The following is a 24,684-nucleotide window of genomic DNA, read 5'->3' as shown; positions in this document are numbered from 1 at the left end:
ACACATGAAATACCCGATAATGACAAGTTACGCTTTTTGGATTTAAATCTGGTTTTTAGCTCACAGCACATTTGTTGGTGTTATGAACCACGTGCGCAGAAACCTCTACTTCCCTTTTCTTCCGCTCACAGTAAGATAGTTAAGCGAGGCATAGCACGAACCTGCCTTGAGAATGCTTTAAATAGGTCGTGCGCCCACAATATCTCTGCGAGCTTCAAAGCTCAAGTTTCCCGGCTTAAGGCTTCAGGTTTCCCCGAGGCGTTTATCGCGTCTGTTGCAGAGACGATCCTGCGAACTTATTAAGGCAGAACAGAGGAAGCGACGGAATCTGCGCAACACGGATACGAAACATGAAAGGATAGCCGTGATTCCATACATACACCAGATAACACACAGCCTCAAAAAAATTGGAAAAAGAGTTGGAGTTCGTGTCCTGTTCTCGGCACCATTCAAAATATTCAGCCTCACCAAATCTACAAAGCCCCTGAAAACGCAGTCATCAACGGAATGCAGAGTTCAACATCGAAAAACAGGTATGCGGCCTGCTCCTGGGAAGTTGTCTATAGGACCCCCCTTTCATGTGGTGCTTGATATGTCGGAACGACCGGAAGGTGTCTAAACGATCCGCTGAGAGAACACGCGAACAGTGTTAGAAACAGGAAAGATGGTTTTCTTGCCCAGCACGGCACTGAGTGCAATTGTGTTCTCCTCTTCAAGGACCCAGCGACGCTGTACAAACAGAGACGAAAGCACCCGAGTCATTGTCGAGGCCGCGCAGATGGCACGCGAACAGGTGCCTTATATTAGCAAGCCCTCCGTAGCTTTGTCCGAGAAGGAACTCAGGTTCCTCGAAGGTTTCGGTGCGGGCAGGTAGTTATATTATCTTTACCTTTCTGTTTCGTTTTCTTCTAGATTTTTCCTTGCTGTTTTTCAGTGCTTTTTTCTTTTTTTAACTGATGTTCTGCTCTTTGTGCCATACGGTTTTTATCACATGGTTACTGTCTCCTCTATATATTTTCGTGCTCTGCGCAATAAACTCAGTTGGAAGTTAGCGCTCGTGTCTTTCGTGTCCTTGTTTCTGTGTCGTCGTTTTGTTCTCGCGCTATAACTATCGTCATTGATGGTAAACTTTATTTCTTCAGAAGAAAACTTTTCAGAAGTATGCTTCAGCCTCGAGAGACTGTGGTTTCATTTTCAAACTATGAAAACACACCGTTTGGTGTAGAATAGTGGAAATAGAGCAGGCTGTAGCACTATCGATCATTCAGCACAGCTGTCACATCACTGCCTTCTGTCACAGCCCTTGCGCTAGATGGCAAATGAGCTGTAGCACTTGACGCATTATCGATAACAGATTTCTATAAAGAAAAACTATAGAATACCATTGAATGTTCAGGTATCTCTAGCAAACACATGAAAAGTGAAGCAACATCACTGCAAACTAAAATAATTTAAAAACAATATGAAAGAATACATACGGAGAGTCCTGTACAGATGACTCTGGGCTGTAAAGGCGACGCCCACACCAGCGCGACGACGGCCGCCCTAAGAAAAAGTAAGACCGCAAGTTCAAGATGCTAAGCTGCACTGAATGACGAGAATGCTTTGACGACATGTAAAAAAAAAAATGTATTACATGATGTTCAAGCAGCCCACTTTTCTATTGTTTGAAGAGGTCAATTTCTTCGTTATTATACAGGCGACAACTTAGGTGCATTAGAGTTGCTGACCACAGGTGCCCTGTCTCTGCCTTGCTATTCCAGGAGAGAGCGAACAAAAAAAGGCAAGAAAGAAAAAAAGGTCGTGAGTGTGTTCTACACTAGACTGTACAGACACAAGCAACACTGTAGTGTAGACCACAAATCATGCTGGTAATTGTCTACAGACATAACTTACAGCTACTAATGCACCATTCTAAAAAAATTATCAGTGAATTAACAAGGCACAAATACAGCCATAGTCTTCATGAGGCAAGCCGTCCTCATCGAAGTTGCTAGTTGCACCCGGACCACTGGTGGCACAGTGTTCTTTGCACGGCAGCCATTACGCTTAAGAAGGATCTGTAGCAATGGTGAATACAGAGTGAAATTTCAATGCAACAAATCTCAAAGAACCGCCAAATATTATCCTTTATTGTGAAGTTTTTTTTAATGAAAGTAATAAAACTTTGCACAAAAATAGTAAAGATTAACACATGAGCCGCATACCCATGCTGTGTATACATTATCGAGCAACCACATTATGCTCAAATAAGTGCGAAAAAACAAACTCGAAGTAATACAGAACCAGTGCACGTTTATTTGAAAAAGAGGGCAGTCTATCTTGATGTGAGCAGCTCGACTGCTGGAAAATAAACTATTACGGTAAGCAGGCGCGTCCTTCTTACACACTGCGAAATGTTAGCAGTTAATACGAATGCTTCACGTTGGTTTGCGTACACTGTTTCAACGTCGTCTTTACTCTCGTCGTAGTGTCCTTACCACAATGGATGATACGGATCTTATCGGTCATTAGCCAAGTTCACATGCACGCTTTGTTGAAGCACTGTAGGTTGTGTGAACGTTGATACAGCATGAACGAGTTATCAGAGACTTCAACCAATAGGTCTCTCGTATTGCGTTTTTAACCGTCTAAGCATTCCTCTCGTGCCGTTTCCGTAACTCATCTTGAATGTTCAACCACCAACAAAAAGGCTAGAAACCAGCCCACATGTCAAGCTGCCTGACAAAAGCAAGGATGACGGGGCAAAGCCTAACTTGAAAAGCAAGTTCCAGACGATGATGATGACAACAGGGCTATCGCACAATTGAATAGTGCAGGCAAAGAGAAATATGTCAGCATTCTCATCATGACGAGAGTGGCAGCCACGGGACTGGGCATAATGTTTACAGCCGTGAATAGCTTCTTAAAGTCGTCATTCATTATTTTGGAGTGTTCTGAAAATGTAAGGGAGATAAAATTCGATAAATTATTCTGAAACATGCAATATTCTGAAATTTGTAGTAGTGAAACATTTTTACAATTAACCAATGAACATTTGGAGGGGAATTTTCGAAAAAAACCATTATATTGAGGATTGCTACAACGAGATTCGACTGCATAGTGTAGTACTTTCGGAGAAGTGCTAAAGGTTGATAATTTGAACAACCATGAAAAAAAGAAGATTCAAATGAACAATCCACAAAATGAAAGTAAGCTCATGCTATGCAGACAAATAACAAAGAAGTAAGGTAGATCCCCACCAAGGAGCCTTTGCAACAAGGTAATCAAGCCTGCCTCCCAACACACAAACAGCAGTATACAAAAATTCAAAAGCTCAGTTATTACGAAGTTTTATAAGATGTCCATGGGCAATACAGTAATTTGACAATGAAAAGTGGCAAAGGACTTCATACTTTAGCCAACAGATGATTCATTGGCACAGTCATTTCCCTTCTTCCTTGTATAATGTGTTTTGCAAATTTTACTTGCTCTATTATCGCAGCAGCAGCGCAATATCTTCTTATTTTCCAGCATTGGTTTACACTTGCACTCTGAGCACTGGGTGGGTAGGTGCCCATTTGTATGCATTTCTTTTACTGAGAAATCATGTTCACACGTGCACATGTTGGCACATCTTTTCATTTGTGCCACACAACTTTAGCCACATGACAAATGTATTTCATATACCCCTTTAGCACTGCATTCTGCATATGATTTCGTGTAGTGCTTCTTGCACCCCGTTTTCGTGGCCACCTATGAACGTGCATAGGACTGCAAGCTCCTTAAGCATCAAAAACTTGACCTCAACTCCATGTCGTTTCCCAAACTTCTTGTGGTGGTACAGCATTGTATGCACATGGGGCACAACTATACATGTCTTATCGACCTTCACCCTTCGAGAAGGAACATTAGAATTTCTGGCCTTCAACAAAACCCCAGCACCCTCTAGGCACAAGCACAGCCAAACTTTTCGAACTGGGCATGCGCAAAGGGGCATTGTCTAATACTGCTACAACAAAATTTCCTCCACGATGAATAATTTGCGATTCCCTGTCAGCTGCCCATCAAGTGCACACCGGCGATGGGTCATCCTAACCCGCTTGACTTCTTCGCTACGCAGTTCTTCGTGCTGCCCTGGATCCTGATGCTACTGCAGAACTTCGACAAGCCTACTCAGTCTCCACTACCATGCGGCGCTGACCACCTGCCTGTGAACGCGTCACCTCGCCATGACGGGGTGCGCCAGCCCGGCCTGTACTGTGCACTAAAATGCGCATCACCGCCAAACGCTATCACTACGGTTGCCTCGTGGTCATCAGCTGGAATCTTGGATTTCGGGCACGCTATCTTCTGACAGCGCCACCGTTCCTTGGAGCACCAATATAAACCCTGGGCAGACGCTCACTGTGCCTAGTGGGCTCGGCGGCACACCGGCGATGGGTCATCCTAACCCGCTTGACTTCTTCACTACGCAGGTAACGAATTACCACTGCCTTTACGCTAAGCGAACTGGATGCCGATCATTACTTGTTCTGCTGAGCCCACGGCGCTCCATCTCTGTAGTTCTCGGTTGTGCCAAAATGCTGTTGAAATTGTTGTTATTAGCAGGTGATATTGAGACTAATCCTGGACCTAGGAATGAACACTGTGTGGTGCCTAAGTGGTGCCTAGTGAGATGCTTGATATACTGAAGACGCTGCAATCTGGGCAGTCGGCCATGATTGAGCAGTTAGGTTCAATCAGATCAACCCTTGATGAACATGAAAAATGTTCCATGACCTGAGCTCGCGGTTGACCAAAATAGAATCACACTTACTATCCCTTTCAAATGTTCAGTCTCAGTTTGAAATCATTGAAAGTGTTGCCACTAACAGCGGTGCTCAGGTAACTAGGCTGTCTGACCGGATTAGCCACATGGAAAGCACATCCCGAAGGCGCAACCTGATCTTTTACGGGTTCAGTGATGTGCGAAACGAGGCGTGGCGTGTTAGTGAAGAACTGGTTACCGATCTCTGTCACAAAAGCCTGGGCATGACTATTCAAAGTCGTGACACAGAAGGTGCCCATAGACTCGGAGCTTATCGTGAGGGGAAATGGCGTCCGATAATAGTAAAATTTGCCCACTTCAAGGATAAAGAAGCACTCCTTTCGTCTAGCAGTAAACTGAAAGGCACAGAATACCGCTTCAGTGAAGACTTTGCCCCGGAAATTCGTGTAGCCAGAAGGCGCCTTATCGAATTTGGAAAAGCACAGCACTCCCCGTTTAAGCTCCGTTATGACAAGCTTATCTGTGGCAGAAAAACGTATGTTTTTGATCAGGCTAAGCAGTTGGTTGTCGAACCTCAGGCCTAGCAACGGGCGCAAAAGCCACGAAGACCGAATCAGAGTGTTAAGCATGATCTCTCACTGCTTTACACTAACATTTGCAGCTTGATGCCAAAACGCGATCCGTTATGCACCTTGATCTCTTCTTCTAGCAACGTCATTCTGTTGACGGAAACGAGGCTAACCTCTAACATACTTGATTCTGAGATTCTTCTTGATCTGCCATATTTTGATATCTTTCGCAAGGACCACTTTGATGATAACCGTGGGGGCGGTGTGGCGATTGCCACACATCGCTTGCTTAAGTGCTCTGCTGTAAATGTTAAAAATTCTCTGGAAATGGTTTGGACGTGCTGCCACGCCACTTCACCGCACATGTTAATCGGCTGTTGCTACCGTCCACCAAGTGCCGATAGCTCCTTTTTTTCGTCTTTCCACGAAGCATTTCAATTTTCCTTCAATAGATTGGAGTAATGTTGTGTCATGTCTTGCACAAAATAACATGGCTGCAGAATTTGTAAACATAAGTTTGCTTTTTCGCCTCTCACAGCTGGTCAATAAACTTACCCGAGTAACCCAACACTCGTCAACAAGTTCGGACCTCCTTTTCACGTCACACCCCGATAATGTGCCCCCCCCCCCTTACGTATATCCGTGGTTTTAGTGACCACAACGTCATTCATGCAACATTTCCTTGCAACGTCTTAAAAAGCAAGAAATCTAAAAAAGTACTCACGCTATACGACAAAGCCGATTATTCAAGCATCAATCGTGAACTTTCTGTTTTTCTCGAGAAACTTGCCCTTACATATCGGCAGCATTCAACTGAGAGCATTTGGATACTATTCAAAGCCGAAATGCTGCGTTTAATGAATCTCTACAGGCCAACTATCGCTATAAATGAAAAAGCCCGTTCCCCCTGGTTTAACAAGTCTTTAAAAGGCCTAAGTAATAAAAAAAGCGATTATTTCGAGCTGCTAAACGAACTGGGTCATCCTCGGCCTGGCAAAAGCATAATAAGGTCGTTAAAGAATACAAGTCATTAAAAGCACGCACCAAGCGTGACTACTATTCGACTACCATACCAAATATGTTGCAATCTAACCCGCGCCGTTTTCGGAAAATGATTAGGCCTGATAATAGAAGTGCCATTTCACTGTGTGATAACATGGGGACACCCATTGCCGATTCCGAAGTTCCCGACGCACTGAATCTAGCGTTTTGTTCAGTGTTCACAAAAGCAAGTTCAGATGCATTACCACACTTTCCATATTTCAATTTTCCTCCAATGGAGGGTATTGAATTCAGGGCAGAGGGCATTGTCAAGGTCATTGACTCCCTGAAGTGTTCTTCATCCTGCGGTATTGATGGAATCAACGCTTAAGCACTAAAAAGTACAAAATATGCGTGCAGTGCGATTCTTTGTATTATCTTTCGTCACTCACTTGACACAGGTACAGTGCCAGATGATTGGAGGACAGGGAAGGTCATTCCAATCTTCAAAAAAGGTGACCGGTCTTCCCCTGGAAACTACCGTCCCATTTCCCTCACCAGCATATGCTCCAAGATCATGGAACACGTCATCTACTTTTAAGGAGAGATGAGAGTCGAAAAATCGCGTTTTTAGCAAAATTTCTCGTATTTCTGAATTTTATTGCATTGTAACTTCAAACCTTCTTTCATCTGTGAAAATTTCCAAACTAAATTCGAACCGCAAAATGCAAACAAATGTGTATGAAGAAATCGCCGTGGCTCAAAATTTCGTGAATTTGCGCCAATATTGGCCAGCTTTGACTGCGCGCTGCTCCCCGTCGCAGTGCTGCCCGCCATCGCGATCGGTTGGGAAAGTTGCGTCCGGCCTTTTCCTACAGCTCCGATGACCGCCAGTTTCATACGTGGGCAAAAAAAAATAAAAAACGAGGCCTTTTTATCACGTGGTTTGAGCGGTTTGAAACGCTTGGCACCCTAAGCCGCATCGCCACTGGCTACCGAGTCATTGTCAGCTGTGTTGGTGGCGGCCATCGGCATTTGGTCCGTCTGCTTTTCTGCGCGTCTACGCATATTTCCGCGGTGACAAGCCCGAAAAAGTGCAACGTGAGAACGCAGAAGTTTTGAACGAAGCACAAGTTCAAGGGAAGGCGGCGTAAAGCGCCCCGAACGACGGCGACGAACGACAACGCGCCTACGTGTGCTAGGCCTGACGGCGGCATCGACGAGTGCGCGAGCGACAGTGGCTGCGATGAAGGGATTGACGCTGCGCGTTCTTTCGTCAGTGCTTCGGAAAAGAAGCTTGGCTTCTTCGAAAAAGACGAAAGACAGCGCGATGAGGTTTGTGCAACGACAGTTTTTTGCGACACTCTCTTGCTGACGACACTTGTGGCAGGTGCGGCATGCCCTGCTTGCGGTATTCAAAAACTTGCCGTTCGGGAGCCAGCAGAAAAGCGCAAGGGACTTTTGTCGCTCCTCGAACTTCATTGCCAAAACAGCGAATGCTCAGCGACTGTTCTTTCGTGCTCCTATACGTCACTGCGTGTTACGGCGAACGGCAGCAGCCGAGTGAGCGAACGGTACGACAGTGGGAGCTCCCGAGATAGTTTCGCTGTAAATGTGAAAGCGGTGGTGGGTGCACGCAATGTCGGCATTGGGCATGAGCAATTGTCGAGATTTTGCTCCATTATTGGACTCCCAAAGCCAACGCACCACCGAGGATTTTTTTCCATAGCAAAGAAGGTGCACACCGCTGCCATGGCAGCTGTGAGTGATAACTTGCGCCGATCCAGAGAGTTGACGAAAGAAGTAGCAGGCGAAACTGATGTGGCTGTTATGTTCGACGGCACTTGGCAGAAGACGGGCCACAAAAGCCACAACGGGATTGGCGCAGTTATCTCCTTAGATACTGACCTCTGCTTAGACTTCGAGGTCATATCAAATTACTGCCTGACATGCAGTAGGCACAAGTATATGGGCCCAGACGAGGAAGTGTGGCAGGCATTCCATGGCCCAGTCTGTGAAAAAAATGCAGACTGTTCCTCCCATGCCATGGAAACGGAGGCTGCGATGCGCACTTGGCAGAGAACATTGACTTATGACACCCCACTGCATTTCATGACATTTTTGAGTGACGGTGACAGCAAAGCATATAGTGCAGTTGCAGAGTCAAAAGTCTATGGTGCTGTCAATATAGAAAAAGAAGACTGCACTAATCATGTGGCCAAGAGACATGGCACCGCGCTACGGAAGCTGCATGTGCCATTACCACGAGGGCAGAAAATGAAAGAGCCAGCCATTCAGAAGCTCCAAACATATCATCAGATTGCCATAACAAGCAACAGGGGAAGTGTACGGGATATGTACACTACAGTATGGGCTTCGTACTTCCACTCATGCTCCAATGACAATGCTGGCAGCCACAAGTTTTGCCCTGCAGGAACAGAGTCGTGGTGCAAACGTCAACACGCTGAAGCACTTGGTGAACCTGCACCACGCCACACACCTCTCCTGATAAAAGCACAGGGATTGGCTGTTTTGCCCATTTATAAGCGGCTAACGGATGAGAAGCTCCTTGCTCGAAGCATCAAAGGGAAAACCCAGAACGCATCAAAATCCCTGAACAGCAAAATTTGGCTACTTTGCCCACAGACTAAGTTTGTCTCCCGAACGATTGTCGATACTGCCGCAGCTATGGCAATCCTGTGGTTCAACAAGGGTCGTGCTAATTTCGAGCACATCCTGGAAGAGCTCAACATACTGCCATCTAGAGATCTAGTTACTTTCAGTGATTCCCGCGATGCAAGGCGCATCAAGAGAATGTCAGAAGGTCTGACAGCAGAAGCAAGGGCCCACCGTCGTCGTGGAGTGAAAAGGGCACGGCTAGAAGAGAGTGCTCGCAAGGACCGCGAGGGCACAACCTATGCTGCAGGACAGTTCTGGTAACTTGCAGTGCTTTTCAAAGTTCTGTTGAACATTATGGCCAAAGATTATGCATTTCTAACAGCTCTGATAAAAAAAAAGGTTTCAAACTTTCAAATGCGTTTTTCTCCTTTTCCAGTTTTGTGTGATCTGTGCTTCTTATACACGCTAGTTCGTATACTTAGAATTGTCATACCTCTATGAAATTTTCCACATAGCATGATGAAGGCCCATAGAGTGCAAGTATCTATTCAGATTGTCAGTGCTGCTTGATTATGTTTTTCAAAAATTACATAACATTGAAAGCCCTTGGCAACTAGAGCCATAGTAAATTTTTCTATTTTATTATTGTATTTCACCTTTTTACACACAAAATTAATATAGTTTTTTGCACTCTACAGTTCCAAAGGATCATAGTCAGCTATATCTGCATGCTTTATCTCAAATTTTTATAGGTCAGAATTGTTGCATAACAATGGCCATAATTTTGCAGTATCTGACCTGCAGAAAGAAAACCAAGATATCTACATGAAAATAAATGACGTATTTGAAAAGAGGAGAAAAACTCTATTAGCATGCCATTTTGTGTTAAATTCAGACTCTTATTAAAGAAAATCGTATTTCGAGTAGCATCTCCCCTTAACACCAAGAAATGTACCTTTGCTAGCAAGACAATCAAGGTTCTCGGCTACCTTGTCAGCAAAGAAGGAATTCGGTCCGACCCCGAGAAGCTTGCTGCTGTCCTCGATTTTCCCCGTCCACTACGTCTAAGGACCTGCGCAGCTTTCTTGGGTTATCTTCTTACTTCCGGCGCTTCATACGTGGTTTTGCGGAACTTGCGTCTCCGCTTCATCAACTCCTCGCAAAGAACGTCCCCTTCATTTGGTCCGAAGACTGCGAAAGCGCTTTTACGGCATTGAAGCAAGCCCTCACGTCGGATCCGGTACTGTGCCACTTCGATTCCACCGCACCCACCATCTTTCACACCGACGCAAGTTGTCATGGTTGGTCTTGGTGTGGTACTCTTCCAGCGTGACAAAAACTCACGCGAACGGGTCGTTGCTTACGCAAGTCGTGCTCTTACCGCTCCAGAAAAGAACTACACTATCACCGAGCAGGAGTGCCTTGCTGTTGTTTGGGCAGTGCAAAGATTCCGACCATATCTTCACGGCCGTCATTTTACCGTCGTGACCGACCATAACGCTCTATGCTGGCTTTCATCGCTGGAAAACTTATCGGGTCGCCTTGGTCGCTGGGCGCTCCGCTTGCAGGAGTACGATTTCGATGTCGCCTACAGATCTGGGAAGAAGCATCAAGATGCTGATGCTCTATCGCGCTGTCCTTTGCCCAGCGGAAGCGATTCACCATCGATACTCCAAAACCACAGCACCTCTCCAATCGCAGCGCTAAGTTAATCACCTGCCACCCTATCCGTCCTTGTTTCACAACAACGTGTCGACCCATACTGCCGCACCATTGTTGACCGCTTGACCGGCTCTACTACTCCTCCACACGGCAGACTCCGTCGACAACTTAAACAATTTAAGCTTGTCGGTGATGCTTTATGTCGCTACATTTACCACATCGATGGCAACAAGTGAGTACCCGTCATCCCACATTCTCTGCAACGTGAAGTTCTGGAAGCCTTTCATGATGATCCAACCGCTGCTCATCTACGCTACCACAAGACTTACGACAAAATTCGAAGTCATTTTTTTTTGGCCTAGCCTCTCTTCAGCCGTCGCTAAGTACGTCGCCTCCTGTGTCCATTGCCAACGGCAAAAACGACCGACAACTGCTCCGGCTGGCTTAATGCAACCTCTTCCTTGCCCGCCTCACCTTTTGAAGTCGTTGGAATTGACTTGTATGGCCCTCTTCCTATATCATCCAATGAGAATCGCTGGATTGTCACGGCAGTCGACCAGCTTACCCGCTACGCAGAAACAGCTTCTATACCATCTGGGACTGCCACTGAGATCGCCGATTTCTTTCTTCGCCACATCTTTTTGCGTCATGGAGCTCCACGCATTCTCCTCAGTGATCGTGGCAAAGTCTTCCTATCTTCCATTGTCGAGCAAGTTTTGCGTGCCTCGAACACTGTTCACAAGACCACTTTTAGCTACCACCCGCAGACCAACGGATTGACTGAAGGGTTTCATCGGGCCCTATCGGACTTGATCGCCATGTACATTCACCCCAACCACACCAACTGGGATGCAATTCTACGCTTCGTGACCTTCGCCTATAATACGGCTGCTCAACGCACTACCAGCTTTTCTCCCTTATTTCTAGTCCATGGTCGCTCGCCGAGTTTCACTTTGGATGTCTCTTTCCTTTTGGCCCCTGCTCCCTCGACGGCTCCTTTCTCTGAAGAATTCCTATCTCGTCTCGCACACTGCAGTCACCAGGCCCGTGTTAACACCGGCCTCTCTCAAGACACTCGAAAATCTCGCTACGACTCGTCTCGCAGTGTTGCGAATTTTTCCCCTGGTGACGAAGTTCTTCTATGGACTCCACTACGCGTCCCCGGCCTATGCAACAAATTCATCAGTCGCTTCATTGGGCCATAAACGGTGGTCGAACAGACATCTCCTGTCAATTACCGCGTTTCTCCTTTTAGCGCTAGTCCCGATCATCATTGCCGAGGAACAGAGATAGTGCACGTATCTCATTTAAAGCCTTATGCGCGATGCATTTCATAATACTGTCAAGCGACCAGGCAGCCGCTTTCACCGAGCGGGGGAATTAGTGTGAGCGCGACAAGCGAATGACTCTTTATTCTCTTTGTAATCATCATCACCTGCACATCTTCATCTAAAAATATCATCACCAGCGTGATTTAGCTCGAGCCTGGCCGAATAAACCGGTTTCTCACAATATTACTAAGTATTACGAAATTGGAATGTGACGATAGTTCAGCTGTGAAAGGACTAACTTTCACTTAGAAACAGGCCGTATTTCAGCTTGTTCGAGCTGCAATAAAGCCTGCAGCTGACAATATGCAGCTCGAATCGGGCTTATTGTCTGCTTTGTTGCTTGGAGGTGTGCTTCATGTCGGCGAGCTACAAGTTGGCTGACTTCGCGCTTTTTCCGCGCCAAACTGTTGCCGTTACACACGAGCTATCGTGTTCATCTTGGTCTCGTTTGGAAGGGTCGTTTTTCACCTTCAATTTCCCGCCACCGCTGGCTCACCTTGCTCATTAGTTTTTTAGCGAAAACGCGTCATCGAGAAGCACTAGCGCGTGATTCAATTGGCTGCTTGGGGCACGTGAGGCATCCGATTGGCCAAGGGGCGCTTTCGGCGTCTGCTTCACCATCGTGACACGCACAGACATGCGCAATTTTGTCATGGTGCTACTGACTGCTTGCGGAAGTAAAGAAGTTCCGTGCTAAAGTAATTTGTGAAGCGGGTTCGGCGGTGGTTCGTTCGCTGTGAACTTCAGAAAGATCCCCGCTATGGCTCAGGACAACGAAGATAACGAACTCGACGCGGTCAACGGCGGTCGCCCAATCACCGGTGTCGGCCTAAGTCACGTACGAGCCCATTGGTTGCCGACAACGTTACTGAGAACGGCTGTGTTTTGCAGCCTCATCAGTTAGAGCACGGCAAGTAAAAAAGCAGAAGTGAAGCTACCAGAGATATCAGTCTTCGTAGTGACAGAACGAAAGTGCAGTCTTATCGCTAAACCCGCCGATGTTGTGGTTCCCCCCGCTTGACGAAAGGACCTTGAACTGCGCGACGGGTCATCAGAGTGGAGTACGCCGCGCGTTGACCAACAACAGAAGGTCAATACGTTCGAAGTGAACATGCTCGCGGTCCACAGGTAGAATGCTTTTAACAACATGTTCGCAACGTTGTCCCAATCTCCGCTAGAAAATGCAGCAGTCTTACGTGAAAAGGAAACTAACACCTCGGCATTCGTGTAGCCTCAAAATTGATGAGCAAGGGAGCAACTTTGGTCCGTGACACTTACGGGTAACTTATTCTGGACAAGCGGGAAAACATCGTTGCGTTATTCGACGGATCGTGGATGACGCACGCACATTTGTCGGACATCGCGGTCAGTACAGTCACCGAACTGATAAGCGGCCTCGCGGCAGACAAGCACACGGCCACAGCTTGCTACAGGACTAGAAGAAACGACACGCTCGTACAACCAGTCCTATTACATTCCCGGTACATATTAACCGACTAAAAGTATGTGTGCCACGATTTTTTTTTCTTCAAAACGGCGAAATTAAGTTTTAACAGCATTATTCTCGAAGCACAGATTTTGACCACTTTCTTTTGCTTGTTCGGTAAAAGTGGACCTAGGACAGCTAGAGCTGTAATTGTTTTTGCACAATGTAGCTAAATGTGCACAAAAAAAAAAACATTGCTGGGAGCCTATACTTAATGGGCAGCTACGTTTTTTATTTTATTACAAAAAAGTTTCTGTATTTGGTTGCATGCAATGAACTTTACTGTGCTGTAATTCGAGAAGTACTTGTTCAATTTTCGATCAGCTTGCAGCATTGCACTCCTTAGGCTTTCTAGCATTCATTTATATGTCAATGGCTGTGTAATTATAAGCGCATACACTTTTACAGTTAAAAATGTTACAATTGTTTGTTTTCTTCATATTCTCAAAATGGCAATTTTGTACACACCGCATGAAAATTGCTGCAATATATCCGAAAATATTAGAGATAGCAGAATATTTTATTTTGCAGCATGAAGCTATATGCTTGGAGCACACAACATAGGAAGCACATTTCGATTTCTCTCGATGCAAATTTTTCAAACTAGTCTTTTGTATGCCCACGCAATGGCCACATTCAGGGCTGTGAAGTTTAGTGTACTGTGAAGTAAGAAATAATGACCCATTCAAAAAAGTGCTTCTTATGTTGCATGTCTTATGCTTTCTACTGTCAATCCCTATGTTATTTATAAATTTTTGACAGGTGGTTATTTTTCTATTCTGGTAAGAATATAAATTGTTATCTTGATTATTTAATCAACTAATAAAGCTACAGAAAAAATAACTACATTTTTAAAATCCGGAGAACAAGCTAAGTAGGCATGCCAACTTCTGTCACACTTGGTTCAAAAATAAAAGAGAGCCCTAAGAACCTTGGTCCCCCCTTAAAAATGAACCAGACCGTTGCACACGATAAAAAAGCATTTATTCTAAGAACAAGTGAAACTCCGCAAAATTTCACCATCTGAAAACATCATTTTAAATAAATTCAAAATGAATGCACTAGAGCAACAGATGTGACCATGTAATTTTCATCATCCACTATTTTTCTGCTTCGACCCCGGAGTCATTCTTTCTGTAGTCTCCATCAAGTGTCGCAGTTCGAGAGGAAGTTGCTGTGATTTCATGATGACAAGTCACCTCGAAGGTCAGGTTTGCCACTTGCATAAAACTTTCGACAGATGAGATGACCTCACCTGCTAAGGTTTTGTATCGGAGCTTCGTGCCTTTCTGATGGCTCTTCAAGGCAAATTACCCTGTTGTTGCGATGCCAAACATCTAAAATACAGTGGAACCATGATTATACAACTTTCACGGGACCAAGTAAAACAGTCATATAACCCAGGCGTCATGTAATCGAAAAAGAAACCCGCCCGCATTTTCCTACGGGGGGAACTCCAGTAAATGCGTTACAAAGTGGAGGGGGTATCGCGTGAACATTGCGCAATTGGGTATAGTTTGTGAATGTTTAACCGTTATTACACCTTTATTGTTCTTATTCATTGAATGAAGGAGAGTGGTATGACGCTGATGTTGGGTTTGCCCCACTACTGAGTGAAGGTAATGTTGCTTCCATCACATCTACTCGAGTCATGAAAAGCATCAAGTCAAGCGAAAGCCAAGTAAAGACTTTCTTGCTTGAGTATATTCCTAATGCACGATCCAGTGCCTAGACATACAGGGTGGCCAGCGAACGGTTTTGCAGGGCAAGCGGTCGATTTTTTACTAGCCGACACTCCCTGCGTTGGCCTTGTGAGATGAGAGAGAAAGAAGCGACAGTTTTGCGGGTGTCTTCCTGGGCCGGCACAAAATGTGTGCATGCGGCACGACACGCGAGCATGCGCAGTGGGGGTGTGGACGGCGCAGTTGCCAAAGCGCAACATTGTGTAATTAAGAAATGATCCGCATTTAAAACTAAGCTTTAGGCAGCGACACTCAGCCTTGCCCAAAAAACTGGAACAGACTGCCTGAATAGGCCCACGGCATGACCATGTGCCGATGCAAGGAAGGTATATTAAATTATTCTTGCCAAGTGGCAGCTAATGGCAGCATTGCTTAGTTCAAGGAGGTAAAAGGGAGTCCTTATTCTCAACCTTACAAAAAAAAACAAAAAATAGAATTCAACGCGTATATTTATATGATAAACAGTCCGAAAATCACCTGCCCATCAGAAGAGTGAGACACAATGTCATCACTATTACACAATAGTGATAGACCACAAGCTTGTCTAGAATGCCTTCGTGCGCGACTTGAGCTGTGTGCGTTGTAATTTGTTGCCCTGTGAGGTACTACTAGTGGTTTCTCCCTTTTATGAATGTTGACGTCGAGCGAAAGTGATTTTGCATCATGAAGACAGCTACGTCACACTCTTATGAGTGTACAAGCCTCTGACTGCGAGTGCGACGAAGACACGATATCAGTTGTATGTTGAGTAGGCAAAGTTTCTACAAACCGACAACGTGAAAATATCGGCTTTTTGGCTGGCTGAAACTACTCCGAGTCGCTGGACCTCAACCATGTAACGACCCCAGATACGTACGCATGTGATCGGGGCTCATGTAGCATGAACTTCCAGGAGAATAAATTTACCATCTTAAGAAGACATCCTGTCTCACTCGCTACTTTTCCAATCATGAATCTAGGGAAATACAAGTTCATATTTTGCACTCGTGAATATCAGAGTCAATGTTTGATTCGAGTGAAGGTGTTTTTTTTTTCCCTTTCGGATGAAATCTGAGGGTTGCAAGATTTGAAGTTCGCATGAAACTGGGCTTTTGAATACTTCATTTCTATGGGGGATATTGTCGGGACTACACCGATCCGTCGTAAAGTGCCGGTCGTCGCCAGACCGGGGGACGTATAATTGACATTCGACTGTATTGTGATCTTGGTTGGATAAGGATCACTTGATTCCGATCGCACTAAGTTGCGATATACCGTATGATGAAGCCACGCAAGCTGGAACCAGAACTTTCCACCTGGAAGTTTTTTTTAAAGAAAACGTACTATGTAGTAGGTGAAATTGCACACACAAGCCTGACAGACAAAGTACCACTCCCTAGTGTGCCCAGTGCAGGTGTCGTGATGGCACAGGGAGCGATGCCTGCCATCGTCAAGCGCTGTGCTACGAGGCCATGCCAGTCAATGGACAATCTTCAACGAGTCTCCTCTTTTTCCCCTGATTATGAATGAGATTGCTCCCCCTCCCCCCCCCCCCCCCCCAAAAAAAACAGAGCAGAAATGAGTCTTCCATGTAGGAGCACAATATTAAAAAATTTAGGCAAGATGCGCCACTGATTCCACCTGCACAACTTCTACGGCACTCGCTACAATGGATGGCAGCACTACCTTTATAGCTGTGGACATGGCCTAGCTCGAGAGTGCACAAAGATGGCAGCATATAGCCTATTTAGAAACCATGGCGCGACCAAGCAATATGACTTGGATTACATTTAATTTCCGATAGATAGACTTTGTCTAGTCTGTGATATTTCATGAACACCCTTTTGTCAACACAGCTTGCTTTCATTGTCATTCTTGAGCAAAAGGGGCGTTTGAAATGAGCTAGAGGTTGTTACACAGCATTTCCAAGAATTACAAGGAGTTCAGGGCATTCAACAAGTTTCAAGGGTCCTGGAACTAATATTGTCAATATCAATGATATTGAAGAATTTCAAGGGGCTGTGCGAACCCTGAGCAGAGCAAGCAAAAGTAAATCGACTACGGAAAGAAGGCTTAAAAAAAATGTAGTGTGTGTCACTGAGATGGCTTTACCAAAAAGAAAAAAATAATAAACAGTGAAACTTCATCACGGTTCATTAAACAGTGTGTTATATAACTATGGATGCATATGAAGTGTTTAGTTCTTAAACAAAACTTATTGTAAATAGAAAAGGCTTCTTTGTCCCTCTCAAGGGTAGAACAGTGTACATAGGCTTGGGAGTAGTCCTAGGAGCAGGCAAATGTGCCTTTTGTAGCAAGCTTTGAGGAGCCACAATGGCCTTCTTGAGCAGTCAGAGAGAACAGTCAGAGCATATGTCGCCCCATTTCACAGCACATAATAAGCAACATTTGTCGAATGCTTCATTTTTTTTTTTAACACTAAGGTGAATTGTGCAATAACCTTATTGTTACAGCAATATCAACACACTCAACGGATTTCTGCAGTCGCTGCTACATCCCATGTCAAGCCAAAACTGATAACATGCCATCACCCATCGTATACACTACCCACAGAGAAATGCGCTCGTGCAGGGACGATGAACGCAGCTGAAACAAAGATATTACTAGCTGGCCCATCTTTAATGCTCAGAGGGCGCATGTAAACACCCCGCTTGGGAGGATTGCTGTCCAAGCAGAGGGGAAACAACCTGCCAGTCTTGAACAGACACGAAAAGACGAAAGGGAAGGGGTGAATTTTGCTTCTAAAGGCACTGGCGTGCGTCCTAGTTCAGCAGCCATCAGTGGGCAGCTCAAACACACTTCGAAGTAGAGTGTGCGAAAAGTGTTGCTCTTTCTGAAGTGGCTTTCTGAAGAGGCGAATGCCTCGCAGGTCCTAAACAAGTAGTAAGGGATATGGAGATTGGGCAGAGGTCTCGCTCCTGAAGCAATCGTGAATTTGAACTCTACGGGCATGCGTACTACCTCAACAGGCATCAGCAGTTGGCTCGTATACCCTGCTACGTGTTGCACTGTCTACACGGACGCATTGTGTAAAAAAAAGCATCTCTCCACGAAGAGCCTGCATTCGCTTACACTAGCACTTTCCGGTGTTTTGTGACATCACATTAAAAAAAGTTAGCTGCCAGCCTTACTTTGTACAGCATTTCGTTTCACTGCTATTACATTCAGTTCTTCACCCTTGAGGTAAAACTGAACTTTTTTGTTGCCAATTGATGACAACACTGATTGTTCTGATGGCATTCGGGAAGCGCATAAGAGTTCTTTGTTTGTGGCTGGCCATGTGGTCCACGGTGGCTTGCCACCTAAGTTATGCCAGCTTCACAATCAAGCCGCACGAAAAGTGCTTGGACGTGCTCAAGCAGACGTTGCAACTCATCATACCAGATGAACTAAAAGTGGGCATCATTGCCTTGGCTTTATTATAGACATAATGAAGAACATTGCCCAGTGTGATCAAGAGACATGTAGTTTTTTTTTATATCATAAAAGCTTTTGAACACACGAGTCTCCAATGCCAATACCGTATTGACTCGCATAATAGGCACACTTTTTTTTCAGAAAATCCAGCTCGAAGTTAGGGGTGCGCCAATTACACGGGGTAAAATTTTCGAAAATTTTTTCAACTCGGTTCTCGCGCTTTAAATCTGCACAATTGTCAAGTAAAAGGCGACTTTATCGTTTACCAATTAATTCAGCATAAAACAAACATACCTACATACCTTTTAATGAACAAGCGAGAGCCGTCAACTGCACACACACACATAAAATTTATTTACACAAAAGTCGTAGCTGTTCCTTCTTTTCCCTATTCGGAGTCCGAGTCGGAGATCACACATTCATCCTCGCCGAGCGGGGATTCGTTTTCGGTGTCCGAATCATCCGCACCCCACAACATGTCATCCTCACTCGCATCCAGTGCGTTCGAGATACCCGTCTACTTGAAGCTTTTCCTGACGACTTCGTCGGAGATCGCCTGCCACGCTTCCACGATCCAAGCGCACAGCATTTCCACAGGCGGCCTCTTAATCTTACCACCTGGAGTCAGCTGATCTTGTCCTCCAGCCATCCAGGTGGTGTACAGCCTTCGAACATTGTCCTTGAAAGGTTTATTCAAGGACACGTTCAAAGGCTGCAGTATCGATGTGAGGCCGCCCAGAATCACTGCCAGATCTGTGGGCAGCTCCTTCAGCTCATCTCGTACGCGGTCTACTAGGTGCCCACGAAAACTGTCCAGGACAAGCATGGATGGCAACAACAGACCACCCGGCCGCCGACCCCTGACTGTTTTCACCCAATCCACCATGAGTTCCGCGCTCATCCAGCCTTTTTCCTGGACTCTGACGTAGATGCCTTGAGGGAATTTCGCCTTTGGGAGCGTCTTACGTTTAAAAATAACGTAAGGTGGTAGCTTACGCCCATCCGCTGTCACCGCCAACATTACGGTGCATCGTTGTTTATAAGCGCCAGACGTTCTGACGATGACGCTCCGTGCACCTTTCTCTTCCACTGTCGTGTTCCACGGCATATCAAAGCAAAGGGGGGTCTGATCAGCGTTGCCGATCTGGGACAAAATGAAGTCTTTCTGCTGTCGGAGCTTTATAACAAAACTGTGGAAGTCCACCACTTTGTCCTCATATGCTGCGGGCAAGCGCTGGCACAAGGTAGTCTGCCTTCGCAGTGCGAGGCCATGGCGCCGCATGAAACGAGTTGTCCATCCGGAGCTGGCTTTGAACTCTTTTGCTTCAATGCCCTGCGCTCGGGCTATTTTGCGCGCCTCAGTCTGCACAATATCCAACGACACAGCACAGCCGTCTTGTCGTAGCTCCCGTATATGCCGGACCAGTTGCTCTTCGACGTTCGGATACTTGCCGGTCTTGGCACCGCGGAAAGCCCGTCGTGTCTTCTTCGTCACCTTACGTTTTTCTTCTTGGTCCCTCCAGTACCGAATACTGGTTTCTCCAACGCCGAAATGCCTGCTTGCAGCCCGGTTGCCGTGCTTCAGCGCGTACTGCACTGCCTTCAGTTTAAACCCAGCCGTGTAGCTCGCGTACTTCCCCATGGTGGAAGCAAAGTTCAATACACTGCCACAACATACGCACACCGCTTGCAAAATGGCGTTTCATTTTCTCCGATGGTGGTGATGGCGATCGAGCCCCCGGCGTTGTACACGTGACCTCCAAAAAGCGCGGCGATTTGGGGGGTATCAGTAATTGATGGAACAGCCGTTTTTTTTTTCGCTCATGGACGCCTTTTTTTTTTTCAAGTTTTATTTCGACAAACATGTTGGTTAGGTCATTGCACTTCGAATTTTTTTTATTTGCTCGTCGATTTGCCTTCTTTTTTTTCTTCAAGGTACGGGGACCGCGTTACAACTGTACCGCTGGGGGGTAGAATCGTTTCTGATCACGGCCAAGTTCGGGGTGCGCCTATTATGCGCGGAATTAAAAAAAAAATCGAATTTTCCGCGACCAAACTAGGGGTGCGCCTATTATGCAAGTGCGCCGATTATGCGAGTAAATACGATATGTATTTACTCGCGTAATAATCGCACTCGCATAATGACCGCACCCCTAAACTTTGTCGTCTAAATTCAACGTTTTTTTTTTTTTCCGTATAATGATCACAACCTGAACTTGCCGCATCGACATGTCATGTGCGAAGTCTAGCAGAACGCACCTATCATTGTTTCTGTGATCTGAAAGCGGGCATCACTATGCTAGTGCCGTAAATTTACCTACTTAAATGAAAGCATTCCTTATTTAGATGGAAGAAACTGTTTTCACGCGTGTGACGTACTCACAACCTCCATAACTGACGCAAAGAAGAAAAATAATGCTGTGGCTTCGCTCCGTCAGCCGCCATGTTTGTTTTGACATCCCACTCTGTTACAGCGGCGGCCGCCTGTTGGTCGACTCGTGTTCATCCCGCAGCAATGTTTTTTGTTTCCTGAAACCTCTTTTTTTTGTGTGCTTTGTGATCATCTGTTGAAGCGTTGTTTCACCATGGGGCGGTATGCGAGCTTCACTGCGGCGTTCAAGCTGAAGGCGCTTGACTACGCGCTAGGGCACGGGGACCGCGCTGCCGGCAGACATTTCGGCGTAGACGAAATCCGGATCCGACATCGGAAAAAACAGCGCGACATGCTCATGGCTACTAACAGCACGCAATGGGCTTTCCGTGGACCTAAATCTGGCAAGTTCCCAGACATTGAAAAGGCAGTGCTCGAATATGTGAAGGACATGCACAAGAACAGTTATGCAGTGTCATTAGACATGATACGGACGCAGGCGTGCAGTTTCCCGGAGGCTCGGAATAGCCACAAAGGACATCCGCGCCAGTTCCGGCTGGACGACAAGCTTTATGCGGCGGAATGGACTGTCGCTGGCTTTTACAACGCGCTCTACGGCATGGAAGATGACCCTCTGTGGGAGAGTGAAAAACTGCCGGTTCCGACAGGTAACCGTGCGGCGACGACACTGACGCCAGTGATGCTTCAGAGTCTGAATGAACGTTAGGGGGGTAGGAGCGGTAAAAAATAGAAGGGAAGTGTGCCATGCATGTAGCTCCTGCGTAATGCGTGCATTTTATTACAATCATAAGCCTTAATTTACTTTTATTTTTGGTTATGTTCATGATAGCTACTGTAAGCATTCCGATTAGCGACTTTTTCGCGTTTCCGGTGCTCAGAATACATTTTCACGGAAAATTTACCCCGCGTAATGATCGCATCCCGAAGTTGGAGTCAGTTTCTTGAAAAAAAAAAAAAAAAAGTGCGATCATTATGCGAATATATACGGTAGCTGTTACTGCTTGTCGGTGATGGCTACATTATGAAACGCGAAGTGACTTGTGAACGATATGATCACTTCTCTACGCCTTAATGTCAGTTCGCTAACAAATATGTGCAATTGTTGACGGCATGTTCATCTTGCAACAATGGCGATGTATGCAGTGGCGAAGACTGATTAGGCTGAATATATTGTGACAAAAAGTGCATTGCTGAAATGAATTGAGCATCAGGGCACTTTGGAAAAGCTGCATAGTGTTTGTCGTGACAAGAAATATTTTTGGACTACAAATGGTCTACAATGTTGTGTAAACTAGAAGAGTTGGTGGACTTTTGTGCAGTTGGTGCAAGCTTTACTCGAATATGCGCAACAAGGCACAGGAAGATGGCACTGTACCTAAATGGCACAATTAGCACCACTGTTCTTTCCGATGTCATACAGTGGAAAACATTTTAGTTCAACATCACTAGCAACATGATTGACCAGAACAAATGTTATACGAAATATGTCCTCCCACCGTGAGGCAGTCCCTGGCTGCAATGCTGGCCGGGACTGGCTGACGCCGGATCCTCCGTGGGCTGGGCCTGCTCAGGGGGGCTCCACAGGCACCTCTTGCCACTGCTCTTCCCCCTGGCCTCCAGCTTTCGCTTCTCGGCAACATGCTCGTGCGAGACCTGCCGAGCATGGCTTCGCAAGAAATAGCGAGGCGGCTCGCTATCTGCTTGAGCGTTCACTGGGGCTGGGCTGTGGGAAATTAATGTGCACATTTCTCTCTTTCTGCCTAACGTAAATTTGAGCAAGTAGAACTGCAATGCCAGAATTTCGCTCTTTACAAACAGGCTCTCTCTCTTGCACAATGTCAGCTTACTGAAAGAAATGACAAGTTTAAGCTTCAACCCCGGTAAATGATCAGCTTTGCAGAAGTACAGACATCACATTTTCAGAAAAGAACAAGTTCAGCACAAATGCTATAGCAAGCTTGATAAATCTCAATGGCTAGGCGGGTGTGAATCAATGTATGCAGTTTCCTGGCATACTTTCTTTGGCATCTAAAGAGCAAACTGGAACTAATGAGCTACAAAGTGAGCCTAGTGCTCCGATGTATCTGATTTAACTGCCATATTGTAGGGCCGCACGGAAAATATTTTCTTTGTAGAAGTGCACAAATATATGAAATACTTTTCTAACAATTTTTGCTACTCTGTTTGACTGGCACTAGAATTGTACTATTCGAAGTATTCGAAACACAGTCGAGCCCGCTTATAATGAACCTGAGCGGGACGTGGCATCCGTTCGCTGCATCCTGAAGTTCATAGTAAATGAAACAAAGCTTTTAAAAAAAGTTGCGAGTGAAAACACAAACTTTTCGGTTCAAAAAATGCGTGACGCTTGTGTATCGAAGAACAGAAGCGATAAGGGCGGTATCGAGTTCATTTAAAACGGCAAATTGCTCGTTCGCTGAGGCCCGTGGCATAAGCTGCATGAGGCACTGGCTCCAAAGTTCAGTCGTTCTCGCAATCCGATTCCTACAAATCGCTCTCGCTACGTACTTCATTCACAATGCCCCAACTTGTGCACGGTTCCGCAGTGTCGGCATCATCATTGGCCGTAATTAAACCATCACAACAGATGTCCCCCCCCACTCTCGCAGGTCAGAAAATGCTAGAGGGAGCCGATTTATGCGGTCGTCTAAACATCGGCTCCTGCTTGTTCACCTTTTTTTTTTTCTGTGAAAGTTAGCTATGTGTTTGATTCCTTTTGCTCCAGTTGACGCCCGAAGTCTTGAAGACGTGTAAACAATTTTGTCACGGGGATGGATCTTTTACCGAATTTTGAAGGACTTTTTTGTTAGACCACACTGTGGCTTGCTAGGCCTAAAGTTAGGCTTAGCTAAGCCTAACGAAAGGCTCAGCACATTTCAGCTTTCAAGATAGCTATGCAAGTCACTGTACAAGGGGAGGACATTTCTCCTGAAGAATTCCAGTGTTCTGGATGGACAACGGCGCTTTGTAAGCGTAAGTCAACTAAAGCACTCAGGGCGGGCGCTGAAGTTCAAGGCCCACCATACAGCAAGAACGCTGACACCCGATCTGCCGCCAACGTGAAGAAATGCCTACCTAAAGCGTCAAGGCTGCCTCATCTACCAAGGAAGCATTTTCAAATCATTGTTAGGCCTTGGGGAGGCCTGAACGTCAAGAGTATCAGTAACGTCCGGATTTCTCAAGCCCTCTCGACAGCGGCGCATTTCCCAGCTGCGGATATCGCAGAATACATCGTTTGTCGTAACGCTGCGCAGAACATTGTTGTGATTAGTACGCCATCGCAAGCCAACGCTAAGGCCTACGCAAGTCTAGAGACCATCACCGTTATCAACGCAGGGTATGAGGTTAGCTCTTACATTGCTGCGCCCGACAACACATGCAAGGACATTAGAAACATTGATAGGGAAATTGAGGACGAAGAGCTCAGAAGACTTCCTATTCAACCGAGGAATCTGTTCTCGAAGTGTGGCGAATCAAGAATTCTACCACAGTCGTTATCCTCTTTGAAGGACTTCCGAGTCCCAAATTACGTCATGTGTGGTTCCAGCATAGTCAAGTGCACCCTCTACCGACGGCATACTGACGTCTGCTACACCTGTGGTAGATTAGGCCACAGAGCTGAAGTGTGTCCCACTCCAGGAAATGTTATCTGTCGAGGTTGTGGAATCACCTCCCCTGGCGACCAGGACGTTTGCTCACCGAAGTGCGCCTTCT

General features: G+C 45.9%; 2 protein-coding genes across 14 annotated transcripts in view; one reads left to right on the top strand and one right to left on the bottom strand.

Moving 5' to 3' along the window:
* The window catches only part of LOC142785024 (uncharacterized), a 424,940-nt gene that overhangs the window by 243,310 nt on the left and 156,946 nt on the right, over nt 1-24,684 (bottom strand). For all 11 annotated transcript variants that reach the window (XM_075883440.1, XM_075883442.1, XM_075883443.1 and 8 more), the window contains exons 9-10: nt 22,446-22,672; nt 1,479-1,545 (exon numbers count right to left, since the gene is read on the bottom strand). In XM_075883440.1, the coding sequence (XP_075739555.1) occupies nt 1,479-1,545; nt 22,446-22,672 (294 nt within the window). The remainder of the gene's footprint in view (nt 1-1,478; nt 1,546-22,445; nt 22,673-24,684) is intronic.
* LOC142785027 (uncharacterized) overlaps nt 1-24,684 on the top strand; it is a 109,104-nt gene that overhangs the window by 62,716 nt on the left and 21,704 nt on the right. The window contains exon 3 of one of the 3 annotated variants that reach the window (XR_012888823.1): nt 4,103-4,669. Coding sequence is in view for 2 of the 3 variants with exons in the window: in XM_075883453.1 (XP_075739568.1) it covers nt 4,419-4,457 (39 nt within the window). In the remaining variant the exon portion in view is untranslated. Of the gene's footprint in view, nt 1-1,553; nt 4,670-24,684 lie in introns of those variants that run through there. The other 2 variants (XM_075883453.1, XM_075883454.1) reach the window with 2 other exon arrangements.

The sequence above is a fragment of the Rhipicephalus microplus genome, unplaced genomic scaffold (assembly GCF_043290135.1).
Source record: "Rhipicephalus microplus isolate Deutch F79 unplaced genomic scaffold, USDA_Rmic scaffold_17, whole genome shotgun sequence".
In the NCBI taxonomy this organism is placed as follows: domain Eukaryota; kingdom Metazoa; phylum Arthropoda; class Arachnida; order Ixodida; family Ixodidae; genus Rhipicephalus; species Rhipicephalus microplus.
This window is presented reverse-complemented; position numbering and strand designations above follow the sequence as displayed.